Source organism: Giraffa tippelskirchi, chromosome 1 (genome assembly GCF_054371585.1).
Source record: "Giraffa tippelskirchi isolate mGirTip1 chromosome 1, T2T-mGirTip1v1.2.pri, whole genome shotgun sequence".
Taxonomy (NCBI): Eukaryota; Metazoa; Chordata; class Mammalia; order Artiodactyla; family Giraffidae; genus Giraffa; species Giraffa tippelskirchi.
Genome location: NC_137275.1, coordinates 177,709,377 through 177,729,152, shown reverse-complemented (window position 1 = coordinate 177,729,152; position 19,776 = coordinate 177,709,377). Strand labels below are relative to the sequence as shown.

General features: G+C 53.4%; 1 protein-coding gene and 1 long non-coding RNA gene across 5 annotated transcripts in view; one reads left to right on the top strand and one right to left on the bottom strand.

Annotated features, from left to right (window-relative positions):
- Nucleotides 1–19,776, top strand: part of TLN1 (talin 1) — a 31,470-nt gene that overhangs the window by 2,442 nt on the left and 9,252 nt on the right. The window contains exons 2-37 of one of the 4 annotated variants that reach the window (XM_081508149.1): nucleotides 3,536–3,698; nucleotides 3,938–4,035; nucleotides 4,289–4,418; nucleotides 4,501–4,653; nucleotides 4,911–5,053; nucleotides 5,159–5,286; nucleotides 6,005–6,065; nucleotides 6,684–6,788; nucleotides 7,104–7,259; nucleotides 8,022–8,123; nucleotides 8,296–8,372; nucleotides 8,593–8,773; nucleotides 8,948–9,061; nucleotides 9,173–9,281; nucleotides 9,524–9,732; nucleotides 9,879–9,977; nucleotides 10,368–10,418; nucleotides 10,971–11,138; nucleotides 11,336–11,630; nucleotides 12,204–12,370; nucleotides 13,207–13,335; nucleotides 13,808–13,924; nucleotides 14,026–14,139; nucleotides 14,343–14,477; nucleotides 14,640–14,768; nucleotides 14,927–15,029; nucleotides 15,178–15,386; nucleotides 15,711–15,830; nucleotides 16,036–16,233; nucleotides 16,420–16,559; nucleotides 16,749–16,842; nucleotides 16,963–17,052; nucleotides 17,170–17,292; nucleotides 18,544–18,687; nucleotides 19,158–19,319; nucleotides 19,563–19,703. In XM_081508149.1, coding sequence (XP_081364275.1) covers nucleotides 3,569–3,698; nucleotides 3,938–4,035; nucleotides 4,289–4,418; nucleotides 4,501–4,653; nucleotides 4,911–5,053; nucleotides 5,159–5,286; nucleotides 6,005–6,065; nucleotides 6,684–6,788; nucleotides 7,104–7,259; nucleotides 8,022–8,123; nucleotides 8,296–8,372; nucleotides 8,593–8,773; nucleotides 8,948–9,061; nucleotides 9,173–9,281; nucleotides 9,524–9,732; nucleotides 9,879–9,977; nucleotides 10,368–10,418; nucleotides 10,971–11,138; nucleotides 11,336–11,630; nucleotides 12,204–12,370; nucleotides 13,207–13,335; nucleotides 13,808–13,924; nucleotides 14,026–14,139; nucleotides 14,343–14,477; nucleotides 14,640–14,768; nucleotides 14,927–15,029; nucleotides 15,178–15,386; nucleotides 15,711–15,830; nucleotides 16,036–16,233; nucleotides 16,420–16,559; nucleotides 16,749–16,842; nucleotides 16,963–17,052; nucleotides 17,170–17,292; nucleotides 18,544–18,687; nucleotides 19,158–19,319; nucleotides 19,563–19,703 — 4,824 coding nt within the window. In that variant the 5' untranslated portion in view covers nucleotides 3,536–3,568. Of the gene's footprint in view, nucleotides 1–3,535; nucleotides 3,699–3,937; nucleotides 4,036–4,288; nucleotides 4,419–4,500; nucleotides 4,654–4,910; nucleotides 5,054–5,158; nucleotides 5,287–6,004; nucleotides 6,066–6,683; nucleotides 6,789–7,103; nucleotides 7,260–8,021; nucleotides 8,124–8,295; nucleotides 8,373–8,592; nucleotides 8,774–8,947; nucleotides 9,062–9,172; nucleotides 9,282–9,523; nucleotides 9,733–9,878; nucleotides 9,978–10,367; nucleotides 10,419–10,970; nucleotides 11,139–11,335; nucleotides 11,631–12,203; nucleotides 12,371–13,206; nucleotides 13,336–13,807; nucleotides 13,925–14,025; nucleotides 14,140–14,342; nucleotides 14,478–14,639; nucleotides 14,769–14,926; nucleotides 15,030–15,177; nucleotides 15,408–15,635; nucleotides 15,831–16,035; nucleotides 16,234–16,419; nucleotides 16,560–16,748; nucleotides 16,843–16,962; nucleotides 17,053–17,169; nucleotides 17,293–18,543; nucleotides 18,688–19,157; nucleotides 19,320–19,562; nucleotides 19,704–19,776 lie in introns of all 4 variants that reach the window. The other 3 variants (XM_081508164.1, XM_081508155.1, XM_081508139.1) reach the window with 3 other exon arrangements.
- On the bottom strand, nucleotides 638–19,750 carry LOC145513543 (uncharacterized). Its single transcript, XR_014059485.1, has 6 exons — nucleotides 19,421–19,750; nucleotides 18,812–18,929; nucleotides 8,171–8,289; nucleotides 3,437–3,852; nucleotides 2,412–2,572; nucleotides 638–1,795 (listed from the first exon to the last, which is right to left on the bottom strand). It is a non-coding gene; the product is annotated as an uncharacterized LOC145513543 (long non-coding RNA).

Below are 19,776 nucleotides of genomic sequence, written 5' to 3'. Positions count from 1 at the left end.
ATTTCTGATGAGTGACATCCTCCTCTCTACCGTTCTAACTCTGGCTTCATTACCTCCTACTTGTGCCAATGCAGGGTCTTTATAACCAGCCTCCCAGGTAGCTGCCAGAGTGAGTTTCCTAAAGTCTAGTTCTGGTTATGCCCCTTCTCTGATCACAGCCTCCCTTGGCCTCCTGTTGCCCTCTGGTAGGTGAAATCCTGCCTCCTCCTCCTGAGTCCACCCCTGCCTTTCCATCCTAACCTTGACTTCCCCATCACTGCTCACTTGCAGGTACCCTGTGCTTCAACCAGCCTGCTCCTCACTTCCCTGAATGCTCCTCCGTGATTTCCTGCTTCTCCACCTTTGCTTTTGCTATTTTCTGTGCCCGGAATGCCACCCCTGACTCATCTCCGGCTGGCTGGAATAGTGGAGAGAGCTTGGGCTTTGGAGTCAGAAAGACCTGGGTTTGGATCCTGGCTTCGCAACTTATTAGCTGTGTGACTTTGGACAAGCACCTTGAGCAAGTGTTTAACTTCTTTGAGCCTGAGTTTGCTAATCTGTAAAAATGGAAATAACGACACCTACCTTGCAGGGTTGTTGTAAGGTTTAAATGAAATTGTGTACACAAAGCAATTGACATATCGTCAATAAAAGATCATTGTTTTTTCTTATTATCTTTATTTGTTTAAATCCTGACTTCAAATGACACTTTTCATGGAGACACTTTAGTCCCCTTTCCCTGACCTGAAAGGGATCTCTCCCATGAGCACATACTGCTTGGTTCTTACCTCATCCTGCCTTCTATTATAACTCTGTATGTAGCTATCCACTCTGCTGAGGGCAGACGCGAGTGCTTACCCTTCTTGGTTCCCAGCCACTGAGAACCAGGGCCTTCCCCACAACAGGCCCTCAGAACTGCTCACTGGAAGACTGGAAGGAGGATGCCCACAAGAGAGACGTTGGGGCTGAGTGTTGTGTGCCTGACGGCAGAGGCGGAGTCTTTATGGGAAGATAACGTTGTTGTGATGGAGCTGTGTAGGGGCTGTGTGCTTGAGATAATGTGTATGTATGTAGAGACTAAGTAACTTTGTGGGAAAGAGCTCTGTGCATAGGCCAGGGTACATTTAGGGAGAATGAATATGCATGGATCGGGATGGAGGTAGGGAAGGGCTGTGCTGGAGGAGGTCAGGTCCAGCCCTTCAGCTGCCCAGTCCAGCCCTAAATGAGCCTGCAGCAGCCTGAGGCCGGATATGTCAGTCTCACCCACAGCCCTCCCCCCCTCCCCCGCGGTTACAGATTCAGAGGCCAAATTTGGTAACAGACTTGAGTGCTACTCCCCCCAACCCTCTTACATTCTGAGTCTGTCTTCAGCTTTCTCTCTCCCTCTGTCCCTCTCTGTAACTCCCTGTCTCTCTGCAGCTCCCTTTGTGGGTATCTGCTCTGACTGTATTCTCTATGTCCCCCAAATTCCTTACCCCTAGTACACTTACATTCCATTCCTTGCTGGGATTTGACCTCTGTCCTCTATCCTCCACCCCCCCCCAATTGCCCAACTCCTCTGGAATGCATCTCAGGAATGTCTTGAGGGAGGAGGAGCTCTCTGGGAGGGGGACATGGTTGGGGGGGTTGTTGCTGTTCCATAAAACATGACAGAAAGTAGAAAGGGGAGCAAAGTTCTCCAGCTGGAACAGGAATTGGATAGCTTCTCCTCTTACTTCCAGGGGCCCGCTTCTGTCCTCTCATTGCCCCCAACTCACTCAATTCCTTTTGCTCCTTCACTCACTTGTAGCTGTGTGGATGTCCACTCGGGCCCAGCCTGAAAGTGAGGGTGGCTATGAGTCAACTCTCTTATCGGGGTCTCACCAGAGGTTTCCTTGCTTAAGGAGGAAGGGGGGTGTCCATGTGTCCGGAGGAAATGGGGGGAGATGTGCAATTTCAGCTGAGGGTGGAAGGTCTTTTCAGTGTGTCCTTGGCTTGACAGACCTTCCAGCGACCCAACAGCCAGGTCTGTCCAGCTCTCGGGAGAGGTGTGCCAGGGATGGGGAGGGGGGCAGAGACCTAGAACTGGGGAGAGTGGGAGGGTCCCCTCTTTTGGGGAGTAAAGATTGAGGGTGAGCTGTGGTTTCTTCTTTTTGGAGACTTGAGTTTATTTATAAGGTCAGAAATTGTCTGTCAGACTCCTGATCCAGACCTTTGCCACATCTGCCTCCTGTCTCCTATTTCTACCTAGATTTTCAATCTCTCCTCATCTCTTCACCCTCCAAGAACATACCCCTTTCCAGCTTCCCTGGTTCTCAGCTGCTGCCTTCTGTTTCCTACCTTCTGCTTCTAAGACCCCGACCTCCGCTTCCAAGCTTCCCTCTAGCTGTACTTTCTCCCCGTTGGGGCTAGCAGTTTGTGGAGAGGGGAATGGGCTGCCTGGATCTGCTCACCTCTGTTAAGTAAGAGGCACCAATCCCTGGATGGAGCTGGTCACATCATCAGCTGCCAGGCAGACTTGTCGTCTGGTGCACCGTGCGCCACCTGCCACCTCCATGGAGGGTGGAGCCTCGCGGGCGGGGGAAGGCTGGGTGGGACTAGTGTCCCCAGCCAGCTGTAAGGAAGACACTGTCAGGAGAGGCAGCTGAGCTGGAGGGCAGTGTTTGAGAAGGACTGACTGAAGAGGACAGGGCATAGGAATTATGGTGAGAACTGAGTATTAACCTGCTGTCTTAGAAGGAGCAAGGCCTGAGGAGTTAAGAGGGACTGGGCTCTCTCTCTGAGCTGCCTTGAAACACACCCATATCCAGTCTGATTCCCCTTCTGCAAAATTAAAGAGTTGACTAGATCACTTTTGAGATCCCTTTGGATTAGAAAAACCATGATTCTGGCTTGACTGCTGGGGGAGCCAAATGTGGACCGAGCTGCTCCGGGAGGCCCCCAGCATGTCAAGTTATTGGAGAGCTGAGACACGCAGGCCTGGATGGCTTGAACAGCAGTGTTGGCCTCCCTGCCAGACTAGCTCAAGTCAGTGTTTGCAGGGCTCAAGAGCCCTTGGGGATTATCTAATATAACGTCTTCATTCTGCAGAGAAGGAGACTAAAGCTATGAGAAGAAAGATCACGTGATGAGTCAGGGCAGCCCTCTGGAAATCCCAGACAGGGAGAAGCCAGAAGGATATAGTAAGAAACAAAGAGAAAAAGACTGAACCAGGAAGGGTGAAAATAGGGCAGAGACAGGACTAGGAAAGGTGAGCGGGGACAAGGGTAAGAGGGAAACACTTGGAAGAAAGAAGGGAGGCCCAGATTCCAGTGCTGGGTGTGGGGTGGCGTCCTCAGGTAACACTGTTTCAGACCTGCCTTTGTGCCTTGCAGACCAACCTCTCCTTCAGAAGTCTCAGACACCTAAGACTAGTCCTTTTGATACAGCTCATCTTTCACTCTTTAATATCATTAAATAAAACAAAAAACACACTCACTGTTTTCTGCTCTGGTGACTGCCTTTCCTGGGTCTCCATGTGGGGGGCCTCTTCTCCTCCAATGAGGGTGTATTCTAATGCACTGATGCCATGGGCCAGGTATAGCCAGGCTGGAGAGAAGAAGCCGCCACCATGGTTGCACTTTCGCTGAAGATCAGCATTGGGAATGTGGTGAAGACGATGCAATTCGAGCCGTCTACCATGGTGTATGACGCCTGTCGCATCATCCGTGAGCGGATCCCAGAGGCCCTATCTGGCCCTCGTGAGTCTGACTGCCCAGGTGGCTGGGGTGAGAGCCCTTGGTCCCTTCTCATTCCCAGGCTTTTGGCCTTGGGAGATGAATCTGTTGTCCTCCAAGTCTTCTCATCTCTCAGGTCTGTGTTCCTTGACCCCAGCCCTCTTTAGGCCCAGGACCACTGAGAAAATAATAAGGGGGAGTGGTGTAGCCATTCAACTACATTGGGTTTTTATAAGCCTAAGGTGACCTATCTTCTCTTTTAGCCAGCGACTTTGGGCTGTTTCTGTCAGATGATGACCCCAAAAAGGGTATATGGCTGGAGGCCGGAAAAGCTTTGGATTACTACATGCTCCGAAATGGGGTGAGTATCACTTCACAAGGACCACCAATATCCTCTGCCATCATTTCCCTCCTTCTGCCTCCTATTCAGCACCCATATCTGTTGTCTCTGAGCTCCCCCATGCTTTCTAATACAGGCAGTCATAATACCCTGTTTTCAAGCAAGCCACTATAGTCTTCCTTTTAGTAATCTACTTTCCTTCCCTCTCTGGCTGCCTAAAAAGAAAGTAATATCTTTAGCTTAAAGTGGGCCCCTCCTATCCCTGACCCAATAGGACACCATGGAGTACAGGAAGAAACAGAGGCCCTTGAAGATCCGCATGCTGGACGGCACCGTGAAGACTGTCATGGTGGATGACTCGAAGACTGTCACTGATATGCTCATGACCATCTGTGCCCGCATTGGTAAGGGGCGTGCAGGGCTGAGACCTCAGAGGGAGGCCTAAAAACTCTACCGGGGATGCTACCAACCCACCCCCTTCCCCAGGCATCACCAACCATGATGAATATTCACTGGTTCGAGAGATTATGGAAGAGAAGAAGGAGGAGGTGACAGGGACCTTACGAAAGGACAAGACACTGCTGCGAGACGAAAAGAAGATGGAGAAACTGAAGCAGAAGTTGCATACAGATGACGAGCGTAAGCAGAAAGGGACTGGCGAGGGCATTCGAAACAACTGGGGTGTCGGGGGCAGCCGTTTCTGCATTATTTTCTGAGTTTTCTTTTGCAAGGCACTGTTTAAATACTGGGGCTGCATCTGTAGTAAAACAAAGTCCTACACTCATGGAACGGAACGTATTAGTGAGAGAGGGTGGGACATGAAGAAACGAAAAATCAAAAACTGATGGTGTAAGGGCTGCAGGGACTTGGCACTGAGGGGACCCTCTGTGTCCCAGTGAACTGGCTGGACCATGGCCGGACCCTGAGGGAGCAAGGAGTGGAGGAGCACGAGACGCTTCTGCTTCGGAGGAAGTTCTTCTACTCAGACCAGAATGTGGACTCCCGGGACCCCGTCCAGCTGAACCTTCTCTACGTGCAGGTAAGGAGAGGATGGGCCTGGTGGTGGGCGGCAGGGGGAGAAGCAGCATGGTGGGGTGCCCCTGCTCCCCACATGGCATTTGTCTCCTTTCTCTGTGCTCCCCAGGCACGAGATGACATCCTGAATGGCTCCCACCCCGTCTCCTTCGACAAGGCCTGTGAGTTTGCTGGCTTCCAATGCCAGATCCAGTTCGGGCCCCACAATGAGCAGAAGCACAAGGCTGGCTTCCTCGAGTGAGTGACCCTTATCCCATGCCTGTCAGGGCCCAGGACTCCCTGTCACTGCGGCCCTAGCATAGTGTGCCTGTCTCCATCCCAGGCCTTCTCCCCTGCTTCCTCTTCTGAGTTCCCAGGGCCTCACCCCCATGGGGGCCTTTTCAGCCTCCGTCCTCCATATGTCTCTTCCCATGTGGAATGTGAAAGTAGTCCAGACTCTGCCCCTGCCCCCTACCTCTGAAGCAAGCATGTCACTTTTTTGAGAGTCTCTGAAGAATTGTGCTGCAATAGCCAGAGGCAAACAAGGTACATTTTTGTCACAGGGAACATAAGATTTCAGAAGTCTCATAGGTCTCATCTACTGGTATTTCTCAGAATATATAGAGTTTGATGTGGCTTTCTCAGCTTCCTATAAGCATGGTCATCCTTCTAGTGAGGTCCTTCTGCTCTTGTTTCCTTAAAATTGAGCTTTAGTCTTTCTTTTCCCCAAGAAATGAGCCTCCAACTCAAGTTCCCTCAGTCTCTTTCCCTGTAGAGAGGGATGCAGGCTGCATTCAAGAGTTAGTACTAGTCACTTCTATTTCAGGGATGATCCAGACTCTCGTGCCTTGAATCTTCCTTCTCCCCAAAGATAACACTCTCCTAGACATCTCCTCACACCCCCAGGCCCATAGTCCATGGCCCACATAGCCCTTATGCTGTCCACTACATGCTGACCCTCCCTTTTCTGGTGTAGCCTGAAGGACTTCCTGCCCAAGGAGTATGTGAAGCAGAAGGGAGAGCGTAAGATCTTCCAGGTGAATGGGGGCAAGGGACATGTTTGGGATGACCTGGGAGCTTTGCTGCCTAATCCTACTGACTGAATGGACCCCTTCCTCATCACCCCTACCCTGCTTCCGCCCACCAAGCTGTTCTCCTACCTCTCCTGCGCCAAGAAAGCAAAAGACCTGGGCTACTGGTCTCTGCTGCATCACTGCATCTGCTGTGGAACTCAGTTCAGTAATCTTGTTTTCTTTCCTTTTCCTCTAACACGGGATAGCTATCTTCCCTGAATAGGACTTATAGGGAATCACTGTGAAGAGTAGATCTTTGTATAGACAGAAGGTGTTATCTCTGCTCTTTGAATCCTCAGCTCAAAAGGCCTTCTGTTTGACCTTCTACTTCCTAACTATCCCTTCACATCTATAGAACATCTGCAAGTCCCTTAACTGTATCCTTCGCTTCTTGAACCATCGCTTCTGCATATTCTATATCAGCCCATCCTCTCACCTTCTCATTTCTCATAGCCTGCATCCCCTAACCTTTTCTGTGTTCCATAATACTCTCCTACCATGTTCACATCCCAACTTAACTTCTAGTCTGCAATGTCATCTTACTCAGATTTTGCTTAAAGTTTCCCCATTTCATACTCGAAGGCACACAAGAACTGTGGACAGATGAGTGAGATTGAGGCCAAGGTACGCTATGTGAAGCTGGCCCGTTCCCTCAAGACGTACGGTGTCTCCTTCTTCCTGGTCAAGGTGGGTTACTGACCCTTCTCCCTGCCCACCTTTATCTCTGCTCTTACCCTTCCCTCTCTGAGTCTCTAGCCCTTCCCTGAGTCACATTTTCTGCTATTCCCCAAGAGTTTCATTTTGTTCCTTGTGAAAACTTGCCCCCTTGTCAGCACTTCCCTCCCTGCCCTGCGTTTTTCCTCCCTTTCCCTTTATCCTAATGTAGCCTTGTCCAGGTCCATCCGTAGACACCCCAGTTTAGCTCTCCTGCCTCCATCAGCACCCCTTTGTGGTCTGGATCTGATCCCCTGACTAATAACATCCACGACCTCTGCCTCACAGGAAAAGATGAAAGGAAAAAATAAGTTGGTGCCCAGGCTTCTGGGCATCACTAAGGAGTGCGTGATGCGAGTGGACGAGAAGACCAAGGAGGTGATCCAGGAATGGAACCTCACCAACATCAAACGCTGGGCTGCATCTCCCAAGAGCTTCACCCTGGTGAGCTGGGGTCTTGGGGGTGAAAGGGCTGTGTAGTTTTCAGAGAAGGGGCAGCCGCAGAGGTCTCCCCAACCCCTCTGTGCAGGGGTAGGTACCCTGAAAATGATTCCAGAAAAAAGGAGAACTTTGGAGCTATTGTAGGAACTTGGAGTTTAGAATAGAGGAGAACTCTGTCCCAGAGAATGAGAGAAGCTAAAATGAAACATTTTTAAAAATCAGCAGAACCAAACTAACCAGCAGCAAGCTGAGATCACAGGCCATTTGGAGTGAGGGAAGAAAAAAGATGATAGAAAGAAAAATAAGCCTCCTTTCTTTCAGCAGCAACTCCTTGCAGTAGCCGTGCCTCTAGCTTTCTGTTTCGGCTTTACGAATTGAAGACTGATCCCACCTTGAGGAAGTGCCCCACTGAGAAGGGAAATTAGTAAAGGCGATTTTTCCATTTTGGGTGTTAGTGCTCATCCTTAACTCTGGTCATTTAATGATGAGTGTGTCCTCCCCATTTTATCATCAGGGTGACAGAAGAGAGATTTCCTAAATGCCATGTATTTGAAACTGTGTAATGTAAAGGATACTCCTTAGAAATAAACTATTTCCCTCCAAGGGAAATAGAGAACTAAGAGACTGAAGAAAGGCTGTTGTCCCAGAGGCTGCTCGCATGGAAGGGCACCCTCAACAGCTCGGCCTTGGGCTCCTGCCCCACCCGTACCTGTTCCGGGTGGACTCAGGCTTCCCTGCTAAGCCCTGCCCCCATTGCCCCCCTAGGATTTCGGGGACTACCAAGATGGCTACTACTCGGTACAGACGACCGAGGGGGAGCAGATCGCTCAGCTCATTGCTGGCTACATCGACATCATCCTTAAGAAGGTGAGCACTGCCTCCCCCACCCCCGCCTCCTCCGTCTCTTACCATACCTTGCCCCCACACCAGTTCTTTAGAAACTGGGGCCCAGGTTCTGGAAGATGGCTGACTGGGGAAAGAAGAAGCTGCCTTTTCCATTTCCCTCTTCTTTGACGCTTATTCCTTTTTTCTCCTACAGAAAAAAAGCAAGGATCACTTTGGGATGGAGGGAGACGAGGAGTCCACTATGCTGGAGGACTCGGTGTCCCCAAAAAAGTACGAAGGGAGCTAGGCTGACCCCATTCCTTGGGCGGGGAATACAAGGCATGACCCCAAGGACTGGGAGGGTGAGGTGTCCTTAGGATGGCTCTCTATCAGGCTGTGATGAGGCCTCACGCACCCCCCAGAGCACAGGACAAGCAGAGGCCGTAGAGCAGGTGGGAAGGGGCTGAGAGGAGGAGGTCCTCGGAACGCTTCCTGAACGTCTCCTCTTCAGGTCCACTGTGCTTCAGCAGCAGTATAACCGGGTGGGGAAGGTGGAGCATGGCTCCGTGGCCCTGCCCGCCATCATGCGCTCCGGAGCCTCAGGTCCTGAAAATTTCCAGGTGGGCAGCATGCCACCTGCCCAGCAGCAGATTACCAGTGGCCAGATGCACCGAGGACACATGCCTCCTTTGGTAAGAGTGCCCCCACTGCCGCCACGATTCCAGGCGGACCTTCCTCTGCTGGGCCTAGCTGGGAGTTAGGCAGTCTTTTCCTGTGACCCTGTTCGTATTCCTCTCCTTGGCTTCAGGCTCTCCTTTATCTTCTCTCTCTAAATATTCCCTGTTACTCTTCTCCTTGTCTTGTAGACATCAGCCCAGCAGGCGCTCACTGGGACCATCAACTCTAGCATGCAGGCCGTGCAGGCCGCCCAGGCCACTCTGGATGACTTTGACACTCTGCCCCCTCTGGGCCAGGATGCTGTGAGTGTGGGACGGAGGAGGGCCAGTGGTGCTGAAGCTGGAGCTCCAAGGACCAGGGTTGGGGTTAACTGGAGCAGAGCCAATCCTGAGGTTGGTTTCTTTTCCCCTCAGGCCTCAAAGGCCTGGCGTAAGAACAAGATGGATGAATCCAAGCATGAAATCCACTCCCAGGTAGACGCCATCACTGCTGGTACTGCCTCTGTGGTGAACCTGACAGCAGGTAGGCTGGATGCCGAGCTCTCTGGGTAATGGGGGTGGGAGGGCGAGTGTGTGCAAGCATGAGTGTGACTGGCTCAGATGTGACTGCACCTTGACTCATGAAAGGGACCGTGTGTGGACGTCTCCCTCAGCGTGGAGGGGGATGATGGTGTCTGTGTGTGTGTGTGTGTGTGTGTGTGTGTGTGTGTGTGTGTGTGTGTGACTAACTGCCTGTGACTGATCTCATCTTCCTCCTCCCCCAAGGGGACCCTGCTGAGACAGACTACACGGCAGTGGGCTGTGCAGTCACCACTATCTCCTCCAACCTGACTGAGATGTCCCGTGGCGTGAAGCTGCTTGCCGCCCTGCTGGAGGATGAAGGTGGCAGTGGCCGGCCCCTGCTGCAGGCGGCCAAGGGCCTGGCGGGGGCGGTGTCTGAGCTGCTGCGCAGTGCCCAGCCAGCCAGTGCCGAGGTCAGGGGCCAGGGCTTGGCACGAGGGACAGGAGAGGGTTTAAGCACAAGGATTGCAGGGTGGAAATGGGAAACCATGGGTGTGTAGGACCTGTGGACATCTTGGCAGAGACTGGGCAGCTTCTGACCGGTGTTCACTCTCCACAGCCCCGTCAGAACCTGCTGCAAGCAGCTGGGAACGTGGGCCAGGCCAGTGGGGAGCTGTTGCAACAAATTGGGGAAAGTGATACTGACCCCCACTTCCAGGTTGGTGACTCTCCCAGCCCCCAGAACCCCAGCTTCTAGGAGGTGACCGCTTATCCTGAATCCAGCTCTAGTCTAGCTACTATAAATTGATCTCTCAGAGCCAACCTGAACCTCTTTCCAGGAATCATACTGGGAACTCCCCCAGTCCCTTTCTGGGGGACTAAGAATTTAGAACCCCTGCATCCCAACTTAATCTATTGGCCCTTATTGGTGATATTTTTTTTGGCCACTATCATCTTTCCCAGGCTTCCCCTTATGTAGCCCTCACCCCAACGTGAGGTCCTCTTGACCCCGCTTCTAGTCCTTTACCCACATACGCAGCGGATGCCCCCCCACCTGACCCCATGCCAGTTTCCTCAGCTGACTTGTCATCCTGGATTTCCCATGCAGATCTGTGCACCCAGCGGGGCTGGGTTTCCATCTCCCCCCGACCCCCCCACGGTAATGGCCTCTGGCCTGGGCCTTCCCAGCTTTGTCCTCTCTGAGCCGCATACACTCGCTCTTCCCCCTGCCCTGGCCTCCGGGAAGCAGAGCACGACGGGAGCTGGGGAGGCGTGGCACAGGCAGGACCTGAGAAAATGGGATCCAGAGGGTTGTACGGGGACTTGTTCCCAAGACTCCAGGGTGACTGCTTCCAACCAAAGATGGAGAAGAAATAGAGAAAAAATGCTGGGGGTGGGAGGCACCCCCCGCCGGGTGGGAGGGACCCCCTGCCATCCTGTTGTAACAGCACTGCCTGCCCTCCCTCCCCATCGCTGTCTGAGTGTATCCGCCTCCCTTCGGTGTACACTTTCTCTTGGTGTAGGTTTGTTCCTTGGTGGGGGTTCTGTCCTACTTGGTGCTCGAGGCAGGGGCTTGGGTAGGTTCTGGTTGCTTCTGCACACAGTTCTGTGATTGGAGGCAGTGGGACTAATGAAACAGCTTATGCCTCTGAGAAGGGCCCCTGGACCCCAAACTGGGTCTCGGGCTGTGCTGACCGCTGGTTCCTCACAGGACGTGCTCATGCAGCTAGCCAAGGCCGTGGCAAGCGCCGCAGCTGCCCTCGTCCTCAAGGCCAAGAGCGTGGCCCAGCGAACAGAGGACTCAGGGCTTCAGACCCAGGTCATCGCTGCGGCAACACAGTGTGCCTTGTCCACCTCCCAGCTGGTGGCCTGTACCAAGGTGAGCCCCAAAGGCTACCCCAGCCTGCGCCGAGAGGTGACGCTTCCACACACACAGGAGCCTCTCATGTAATCTCTTTGGCCCCCAAGGCCTCATTGTCCAACCTAATCACTACTGTGAACACCACAGAACCACAGATACCACACCTCACGACTCCTTTCCCTCGCCTACGTCTCTGACACTCACTTTGCCCATAGGTGGTGGCTCCTACTATCAGCTCCCCAGTCTGCCAAGAACAGCTGGTGGAGGCTGGGCGACTAGTGGCCAAGGCTGTGGAGGGCTGTGTGTCCGCCTCCCAGGCTGCCACAGAGGATGCACAGCTGTTGCGGGGGGTAGGTGCAGCGGCCACAGCTGTCACCCAGGCCCTGAATGAGCTGCTGCAGCACGTGAGGGCCCATGCCACTGGGGCTGGGCCTGCTGGCCGCTACGACCAGGCCACTGACACCATCCTCACTGTCACCGAGAACATCTTCAGCTCCATGGGTGATGCTGGTAAGGACACCCCCCTGGGAAGACAAAGAACCCCGATGAGGTTCTCTGAGCCTGCCGGACTCTTCCTTGCAGACCTGCCACCACCCCCCTGAGGACTCGGCATAGGGGCTGTGTGTTCGATCTGAAATCTCCAGTTCCCCATCTGTTAGGCAGGAATAGAATCACTGCCCTGCCTTCCTTGGTGCAGTTAAAGAACATACCAAAGTATACACAAAAACAGATGGAAAGTGGCATTATTAAGAGATAGCTGTCCCGCCTCTACTCCCTCACTCTCAAAATCCTTCACAAAGAGTCTCATCCGCTTAAGACTGCGGAAAATACCCATTGGAGACTGTCTTCCCCACTGTCACCCCACCCCTGTCACCCCTGCCCCCATCAAAACCCACCAAGAGATCTGTCCCTTTCCAAGATCCTGAACCCAGAAAACAGTAACTCCAGGGAAATCAATTCAAGAACGTTTGCATCTGCTTACTGCCTCTAAAAGCTTTATCTACCTTGTCTGCATCTCTCTCTCCACCCTGACACTGTTTCAGTGTCTCTGGCTCCATTTGCTGACTGTGCCTGTGCTCTCAGGTGAGATGGTACGACAGGCCCGCATCCTTGCCCAAGCTACCTCTGACCTGGTGAATGCCATCAAGGCTGATGCCGAGGGGGAGAGTGATCTGGAGAATTCCCGCAAGCTGTTAAGTGCCGCCAAGATCCTGGCCGATGCTACAGCCAAGATGGTGGAGGCTGCCAAGGTAGAGAGCCTTCTGTGCAGACCCCCAGACTGGGCCCTGTGGGAAGTAGAAGGGTCCATATAATCACCCTCATTTATGGGAGCAACCTGGGAAAAGCAGAAGATACAAGAGAACAAATACAGGAGCACTGAGGAAGTAGACGTGCCCCTCAGCAGTGAGCGGATGGTGCCAGGCTTTCAGCCAGTGTGACTCGCTGACTCCTTGCTGACAGACAGGAGACCATGCCCCTCTGCTTCCTCTAAGTCCAGGGTCTGTGGTTCCAACTGTTCCCTACTGTGCGGCCACCACTTGCCTGCTCCCTGAATGCTTGCACACGGGCATTTAGTCCCAGGGGATCCGTTGCTAGCAGCACAGAGAAGGACCAGGCAGTGGGACACAGGAACACCAGGTGTAGAAGACAGCAGGAAGAAGCCAAAAGATTCTTGGGTCCCTGGACACTGGGCTCGTCACTTTGCAGAGTAACCAGGGCCCCTGCTTTGGTGTTCTGAGATCCCTGCTCTAAACCGTGTCCTCCTTGTCCCCAAGAGCCCTGCTCACTCCCCTTTGCTGGTGGCATTTTGTGGGGAGTGGGGAAGAAATATGGCCACTTCCCCAGAGGGGAAGCAGAAACAGTCCTGCCTAAGGAAGGACTTTCAGCATCCCAGGAGGAAGCCAGGGCCCACATGACTCCCCATTTGCCCGCCTGAGGGAGCTTGTCTCAACCATGATTACCTTTCAGTGGGGGTGGTTAGAAGTGACTTCAAGAAAAGAAGTGTAAGTATAGAGATGTCATAGAAGCGCTTACTTAGGATCCACAGGGATTCTGGGTGGTCACTGTCTCTCTCGCCACCTCTCAGGGAGCAGCCGCCAATCCTGACAGTGAGGAGCAACAGCAGCGGCTGCGGGAGGCAGCAGAGGGTCTCCGCATGGCAACCAATGCCGCTGCACAGAACGCCATCAAGAAAAAGCTGGTGCAGCGCCTTGAGGTGAGGCTGGGAAATAGGCACGTGTAGGTGCTATGGGCGGAGAAGGCAATGGCAACCTACTCCAGTACTCTTGCCTGGAAAATCTCATGGACGGAGGAGCCTGGTAGGCTGAAGTCCATGGAGTTGCTAGGAGTCGGACACGACTGAATGAGTTCACTTTCACTTTTCACTTTCATGCATCGGAGAAGGAAATGGCAACCCACTCTAGTACTCTTGCCTGGAGAATCCCAGGGACGGGGGAGCCTGGTGGGCTGCCGTCTATGGGGTCACACAGAGTCGGACACGACTGAAGTGACTTAGCAGCAGGTGCTATGGGACGAATGAAATCAGGAAGCATGTGCAGGGACATGCTCGGTGTCCTTGGTTCATGTTGGCATCCTCAGTGCCAACAGTTATTATTTCCTCAGGGAAGAGCAGGGGCAGGGTAAGCCAGGGACGTCTGAGCCTTGTCCTTACTGTTCTGTCCTTAAAGCACGCAGCCAAACAGGCTGCAGCCTCGGCTACACAGACCATCGCAGCAGCTCAACATGCAACCTCCACACCCAAGGCCTCTGCTGGCCCCCAGCCCCTGCTGGTGCAGAGCTGCAAGGTGAGACACCAGGAAGCACATAGGGACCGGAGGAGGCACGGGAGGTGGGGACTTTCCCCCAGCCTGTGAGGAGGTGGTACTCATGACATTTTCACCCACAGGCTGTGGCAGAGCAGATTCCACTGCTGGTGCAGGGCGTCCGAGGGAGCCAGGCGCAGCCTGACAGCCCCAGTGCTCAGCTAGCCCTCATCGCCGCCAGCCAAAGCTTCCTGCAGGCAAGGCCCTCTCATCAACCACTCAGACCACACCCTTCCCACTCCTCTTAGGGCCTCTAGATCTCATCAGTTTAAGTCTCTACCAATAGCCTCTCTCCCTGTTCTGAACCCCAGTGCTCACCACATCCTGACCCTCATCCATCCCTGTACCCAAGCCCAGAGGGTATATGATGTGCTTCATATGCCCACCTGTTCCCCAACAGCCAGGTGGGAAGATGGTGGCAGCCGCAAAGGCCTCGGTGCCAACAATTCAGGACCAGGCATCGGCCATGCAGCTGAGTCAGTGTGCTAAAAACCTTGGCACCGCGTTGGCTGAACTCCGTACTGCTGCCCAGAAGGTATGGGAGCTGACTGTCTTTTTGGAAGATGAAGGGGGCATCCTGGGATGATGGAGAATCTGTTCAGGCTATCCTAAAATGGGTAACTAACCTGAGGCACGAGTGAGACCCTGTGTACCTCCTACTCCTTGAACTCTCCCCCCTCACCCCGTGTGTTTGTAGGCTCAGGAAGCGTGTGGGCCTTTGGAAATGGATTCTGCTCTGAGTGTGGTGCAGAATCTGGAGAGAGACCTGCAGGAAGTGAAGGCAGCTGCTCGAGACGGCAAGCTGAAGCCCTTGCCTGGGGAGACAGTAAGTACTTGTGAGATCTGAAGTCACCTTCTCACCTGTGCCCCCAGAGCTGCCCTGAACCTTCGTTGAAACTGCCTGCTGACTCTCAGTAGCTTCTCAAGCTCTCTCTTCCCCGTTTCTCCTGTGCCTGAGTCCCTGAGTCTCCCCATCATCCCTAGATGGAGAAATGTGCCCAGGACCTGGGCAACAGCACCAAAGCTGTGAGCTCCGCCATTGCCCAGCTGCTGGGGGAGGTTGCCCAGGGCAATGAGAATTACGCAGGTACACGGGCAGGGCCAGGATGGGGCCTGTGGGGAGAAGGAGGGGAAATGGGAGCTGCAGGAGGGGTGGTGACACAGGAAGCCCCCAGCATCAGGGCTTGGCAGTGAAGGTACCTTTTCCCCTCCTTTCTCTCTCATTGTCTCCGCAGGCATTGCAGCTCGGGATGTGGCAGGTGGGCTGCGGTCACTGGCCCAAGCTGCTAGGGGCGTAGCTGCCCTGACAGCAGATCCTGCAGTGCAAGCCATTGTGCTCGACACAGCCAGCGATGTCCTAGACAAGGCCAGCAGCCTCATCGAGGAGGCGAAGAAAGCAGCCGGCCATCCAGGGGACCCTGAGAGCCAGCAGCGGCTTGCCCAGGTTTGGTTTTGTGCCAGGGCTGCTTCCTCCCTCTCCCCTGACCCCCTCAGAAAGCTTCCTTGAGGGGGCATCTCATCGGCACTGTGGCTCCTCTCTGGATTCCACCCTTCCTTCTCAGTCTGAATAGAAGAGTCTCAGCGAAAGCGAGGCCTGGGCCTAGCCAAACACCACATTTGGGGAAGTTTGATATCCTAACTTGATACTCTCGCCTGTTCAGCTATAGCACCCCCTTTCCGCTTTCACTTTCAGAGGCTCCCGTGGGTGGAGGTGGGGATCTCCCAGTTGTTTCTGCTTTGGCAACCCCTGTCTCCTTTCCCACCTCAGGTGGCTAAAGCTGTGACCCAGGCCCTGAACCGCTGCGTCAGCTGCCTGCCTGGCCAGCGTGATGTGGACAATGCCCTGAGGGCAGTGGGAGATGCCAGCAAGCGACTCCTGAGTGACTCGGTAGGAGGACAGGGGTGTGAGGGGACATAGGGACAAAGGACTCCAAGTATCTACCTCTAGACCTCTCCATCACCCTAACTCCCCAGAAGCACCACCTCCCCTCACCGCCCCCGCAGGCCTGTGCCCACCTCCCCGAGCTCCTTCACCAGGCTTCCCCTCACGTTATCTCTCGTCCTTGCTCCTGACTCTCTCTCTGATCCTGCAGCTTCCCCCCAGCACTGGGACCTTTCAGGAGGCTCAGAGTCGGCTGAATGAAGCCGCTGCTGGGCTGAATCAGGCAGCCACAGAACTGGTGCAGGCCTCTCGGGGAACCCCTCAGGACCTGGCCCGAGCCTCAGGTCGATTCGGACAGGACTTCAGCACCTTCCTGGAAGCCGGCGTGGAGATGGCAGGCCAGGCTCCGGTATGAAGGGGCGCTGGGTCCAGTTCAAGGGTCAGAGGCATCTCTGTGACCATGGAGTCCTGACCTGCTCCTGGCCCCATCCCCTTGCCAGTCTCTAGCCGTACTTCAGTGTCTGGGACAGAGGATCCCTTTTAGAGACAGACAAGAAAAGACTGAACAATGCATTGACCTTCTTGCTCTCAACAGAGCCAGGAGGATCGTGCCCAGGTCGTGTCCAACTTGAAGGGCATCTCCATGTCTTCAAGCAAACTTCTTCTCGCTGCCAAGGCCCTGTCCACAGACCCTGCAGCCCCAACCCTCAAGAGTCAGCTGGCTGCAGCTGCCCGGTAAGTGGGAGCTGGGAAACCAAGCCCTTGCATGTTAAGCAGACTGGGGAGGGGACGTTTCGTAAGAAGTCTCTGGCTCAAGAATTGTTCCAGACAAAAAAGAAATGGCTAGAGACTTACTTCCTATGTGAGCAGGATGTAGAAGTGATGACCTCTGCACTCATTCACTTGACTTCCCGTTCCTCCCAGGGCAGTGACCGACAGCATCAACCAACTCATCACCATGTGCACCCAGCAGGCGCCAGGCCAGAAAGAGTGTGACAATGCCCTGCGGGAATTGGAGGTGGGCCTTGGCAGGCTAAATGGGGTTGAAGTTGAAGAAAGGGTTCTTGGCTAAGGGCAGTGAGAGGGTATCTTGGATCTCACTTCACCACCGACTGCCCCCCCTTCCCCCACCCGACAGACGGTCCGGGAACTCCTAGAGAACCCAGTTCAACCCATCAATGACATGTCCTACTTTGGCTGTCTGGACAGCGTCATGGAAAACTCGAAGGTAGGTGTACCCAGTCTCCTCCCCAGGAGGGGAGAGGGTAGGAAGATAAGCCAGCCATGGGCTGCCCTCTCCCTCTGAGGACAAGATCTGACTCCCCTGATACGCTCTGTTCCCCAGGTGCTGGGTGAGGCCATGACCGGCATCTCCCAAAATGCCAAGAACGGAAACCTGCCGGAGTTTGGGGAGGCTGTTGCCACAGCCTCCAAGGCCCTCTGCGGCTTCACCGAGGCGGCTGCACAGGTTATTCTCCTGGGATGGTCCCTGGAACTCCCCTGTTGTCCCTACCCCACCTCCTCGCAGCCTGACACACATGCACAGAAGACCAAAGTTATGCTTGTAAAGCCAGCTGTGTGGAAAACGGGGATCTTTCCCCCACCTAAAGTAGAGGTATTTGTCAGCAAGCATAGAACACTAACAATTCTGATCACTGTCACCGCTGAGCTCTGGTGCTTTCAGTTGTGATTACATTGTCCAACCACTGAATCCAGCCCCAGCTTTCTCGGTATATTCTGACTAGCATATGCAAATTATTTTCATATAATTAGTATTTTTTTTGCTGAGCCACACGGCATGCTGGCTATTAGTTTCTGATCAGGGATCGAACTGGTGTACCCTGCAGCGAAAGTGCAAAGTCTCAACCACTGGACCACCAGGGAAGTCCACACATAATTATTACACTGTTAGAATAGTACCAGAGGCTAAATTCCCAGTTACTTGAGTCGCCACCTAACTTTGCCTTTTTCTACCTCATGAAGTATAAAACAGTCCATTGGCTCAGTATTTTGCTTTTGTGTATGAATCCTTAAAACAAACTGACTTGAGAGCTCATCCTCTCGGCCTGTTTCCTTCAATCTCCTTACCTCCCTGTGCCCTGTCCTGTTGGGTGGCCTGCTCTATATGGTTTGACGTATTTCTGGAAAAGAATGAAGAAGAAAATGCAAAGCTACCACGCGTTGGGTGAAGAAAGAATCAAACCTTACAATGATCTTCCAAGCAGAAACAGTTTTTGGCAACCATCCTTTCCCTCTTTCCAAACCTCTGAAGCTTGGAAGTATTATGTGTTAATTAGCCTAACACCACTTGCAGTTTTATTAGAACTATCTCTAAAAGAGGCTTTGTGTGTGTGTATGTGTGTGTGTGTGTCTTTCAAACTTTTCTTTTTACCGACACTTAGAATAAGCAGTACTTTTTACCTTAAGACCCAACATACAAACATAAACATGTGAACTGAATTTTGATAAAAAGCTTACTGTGCTTCTTCCTTTTTTTTTTTTTCATTTTTTAATCTTCTGAAATGTTTGAACACATTTAACAAAACAGGAGAGGTTTTTCCCTCTTTTATAGTATAATCATAGCTTGCTAATGTATCTCCACTCACGTAGAACCCTGGCCACTGAACCTACCCCTGCTCCCCTTTGTCCCCACTGTGGCTATTCCAGTCCTACCTCAGGAATATCCCTTATTCCTCACCCCACTCTTCTCTCTCTCCAGGCTGCATATCTGGTTGGCGTGTCTGACCCCAACAGCCAAGCTGGACAACAAGGGCTGGTGGAGCCCACACAGTTTGCCCGAGCAAACCAGGCAATTCAGATGGCCTGTCAGAGTTTGGGGGAGCCTGGCTGCACACAGGCCCAGGTAACTTGGGGGTATAGTCACTGTGAGCAAGCCTGGGAAAGGCTGCTGAACCAGGACAGACCACCCCTGTGGTGGGAGGCGATGCAGGACATGTGAGGAAGGAGGGTGGAGCCCCAGCACTGACCTCCTACCTGCAGCTTCTCTGGGTCATTGTCTTCTCTGGCTGTGTTTCTCATCATTCCTTCAATTACTGCCAAGCTCACACTTCTCTATGGAGGTTTGGGTTCACTCTCCTCCAGAGCCTGTTAACGATTTCTCCATTAGTGTGTTGGCTTTTCATTTTCCTTTCTCCTACACCCTGTGCATCCTTGGGTTTCTGTCTCCCAGATCTTGACTTTCAGGTGACTCTGTCTTTCCTAATGAGACTTCCAAAGGATTGCTGTCCATCCCCCAAGCTGAAGGGGCTGCTCCCCAGTATAGACACAGCCCTCCTGCCCTCACGTGGCTCTTCCACATCTCTGTCTCCTTAGGTGCTCTCTGCAGCCACCATTGTGGCCAAACACACGTCTGCACTGTGTAACAGCTGCCGCCTAGCTTCTGCCCGAACAGCCAATCCCACCGCCAAGCGCCAGTTTGTACAATCAGCCAAGGAGGTGGCCAACAGCACGGCCAATCTTGTCAAGACCATCAAGGTTCCCAGTGTTTGAATTCTCAACCTCTCCCTAACCTGTCCAGTCTTCTCTCCCCGGACCCCCACATCCCGTCATTCCCTGAGGCCTTCACCCAGTCCCACCTGCCTGAGCCCAAGGTCTTTCCTGTCCACACTGGTCACCACCAGCCCTGCCTCATGCCCTTTGAGCTCAGGAGGGAGACCTGGGCTTCACTGCCTTTGTCTACAGTCCATCCTGAGCTCTTCCTTGTCACTCCCACTTCAGGCGCTGGACGGGGCCTTCACAGAGGAGAACCGTGCCCAGTGCCGAGCAGCAACAGCCCCTTTGCTGGAGGCTGTGGACAATCTGAGCGCCTTTGCGTCCAACCCTGAGTTCTCCAGTGTTCCTGCCCAGATCAGCCCTGAGGTGAGGCGGGGTGAGGCATGGACTGCCGGCCGCCTCATCTTCTTTCCAGGAGTCTTGAGACTCACCCCTCTGC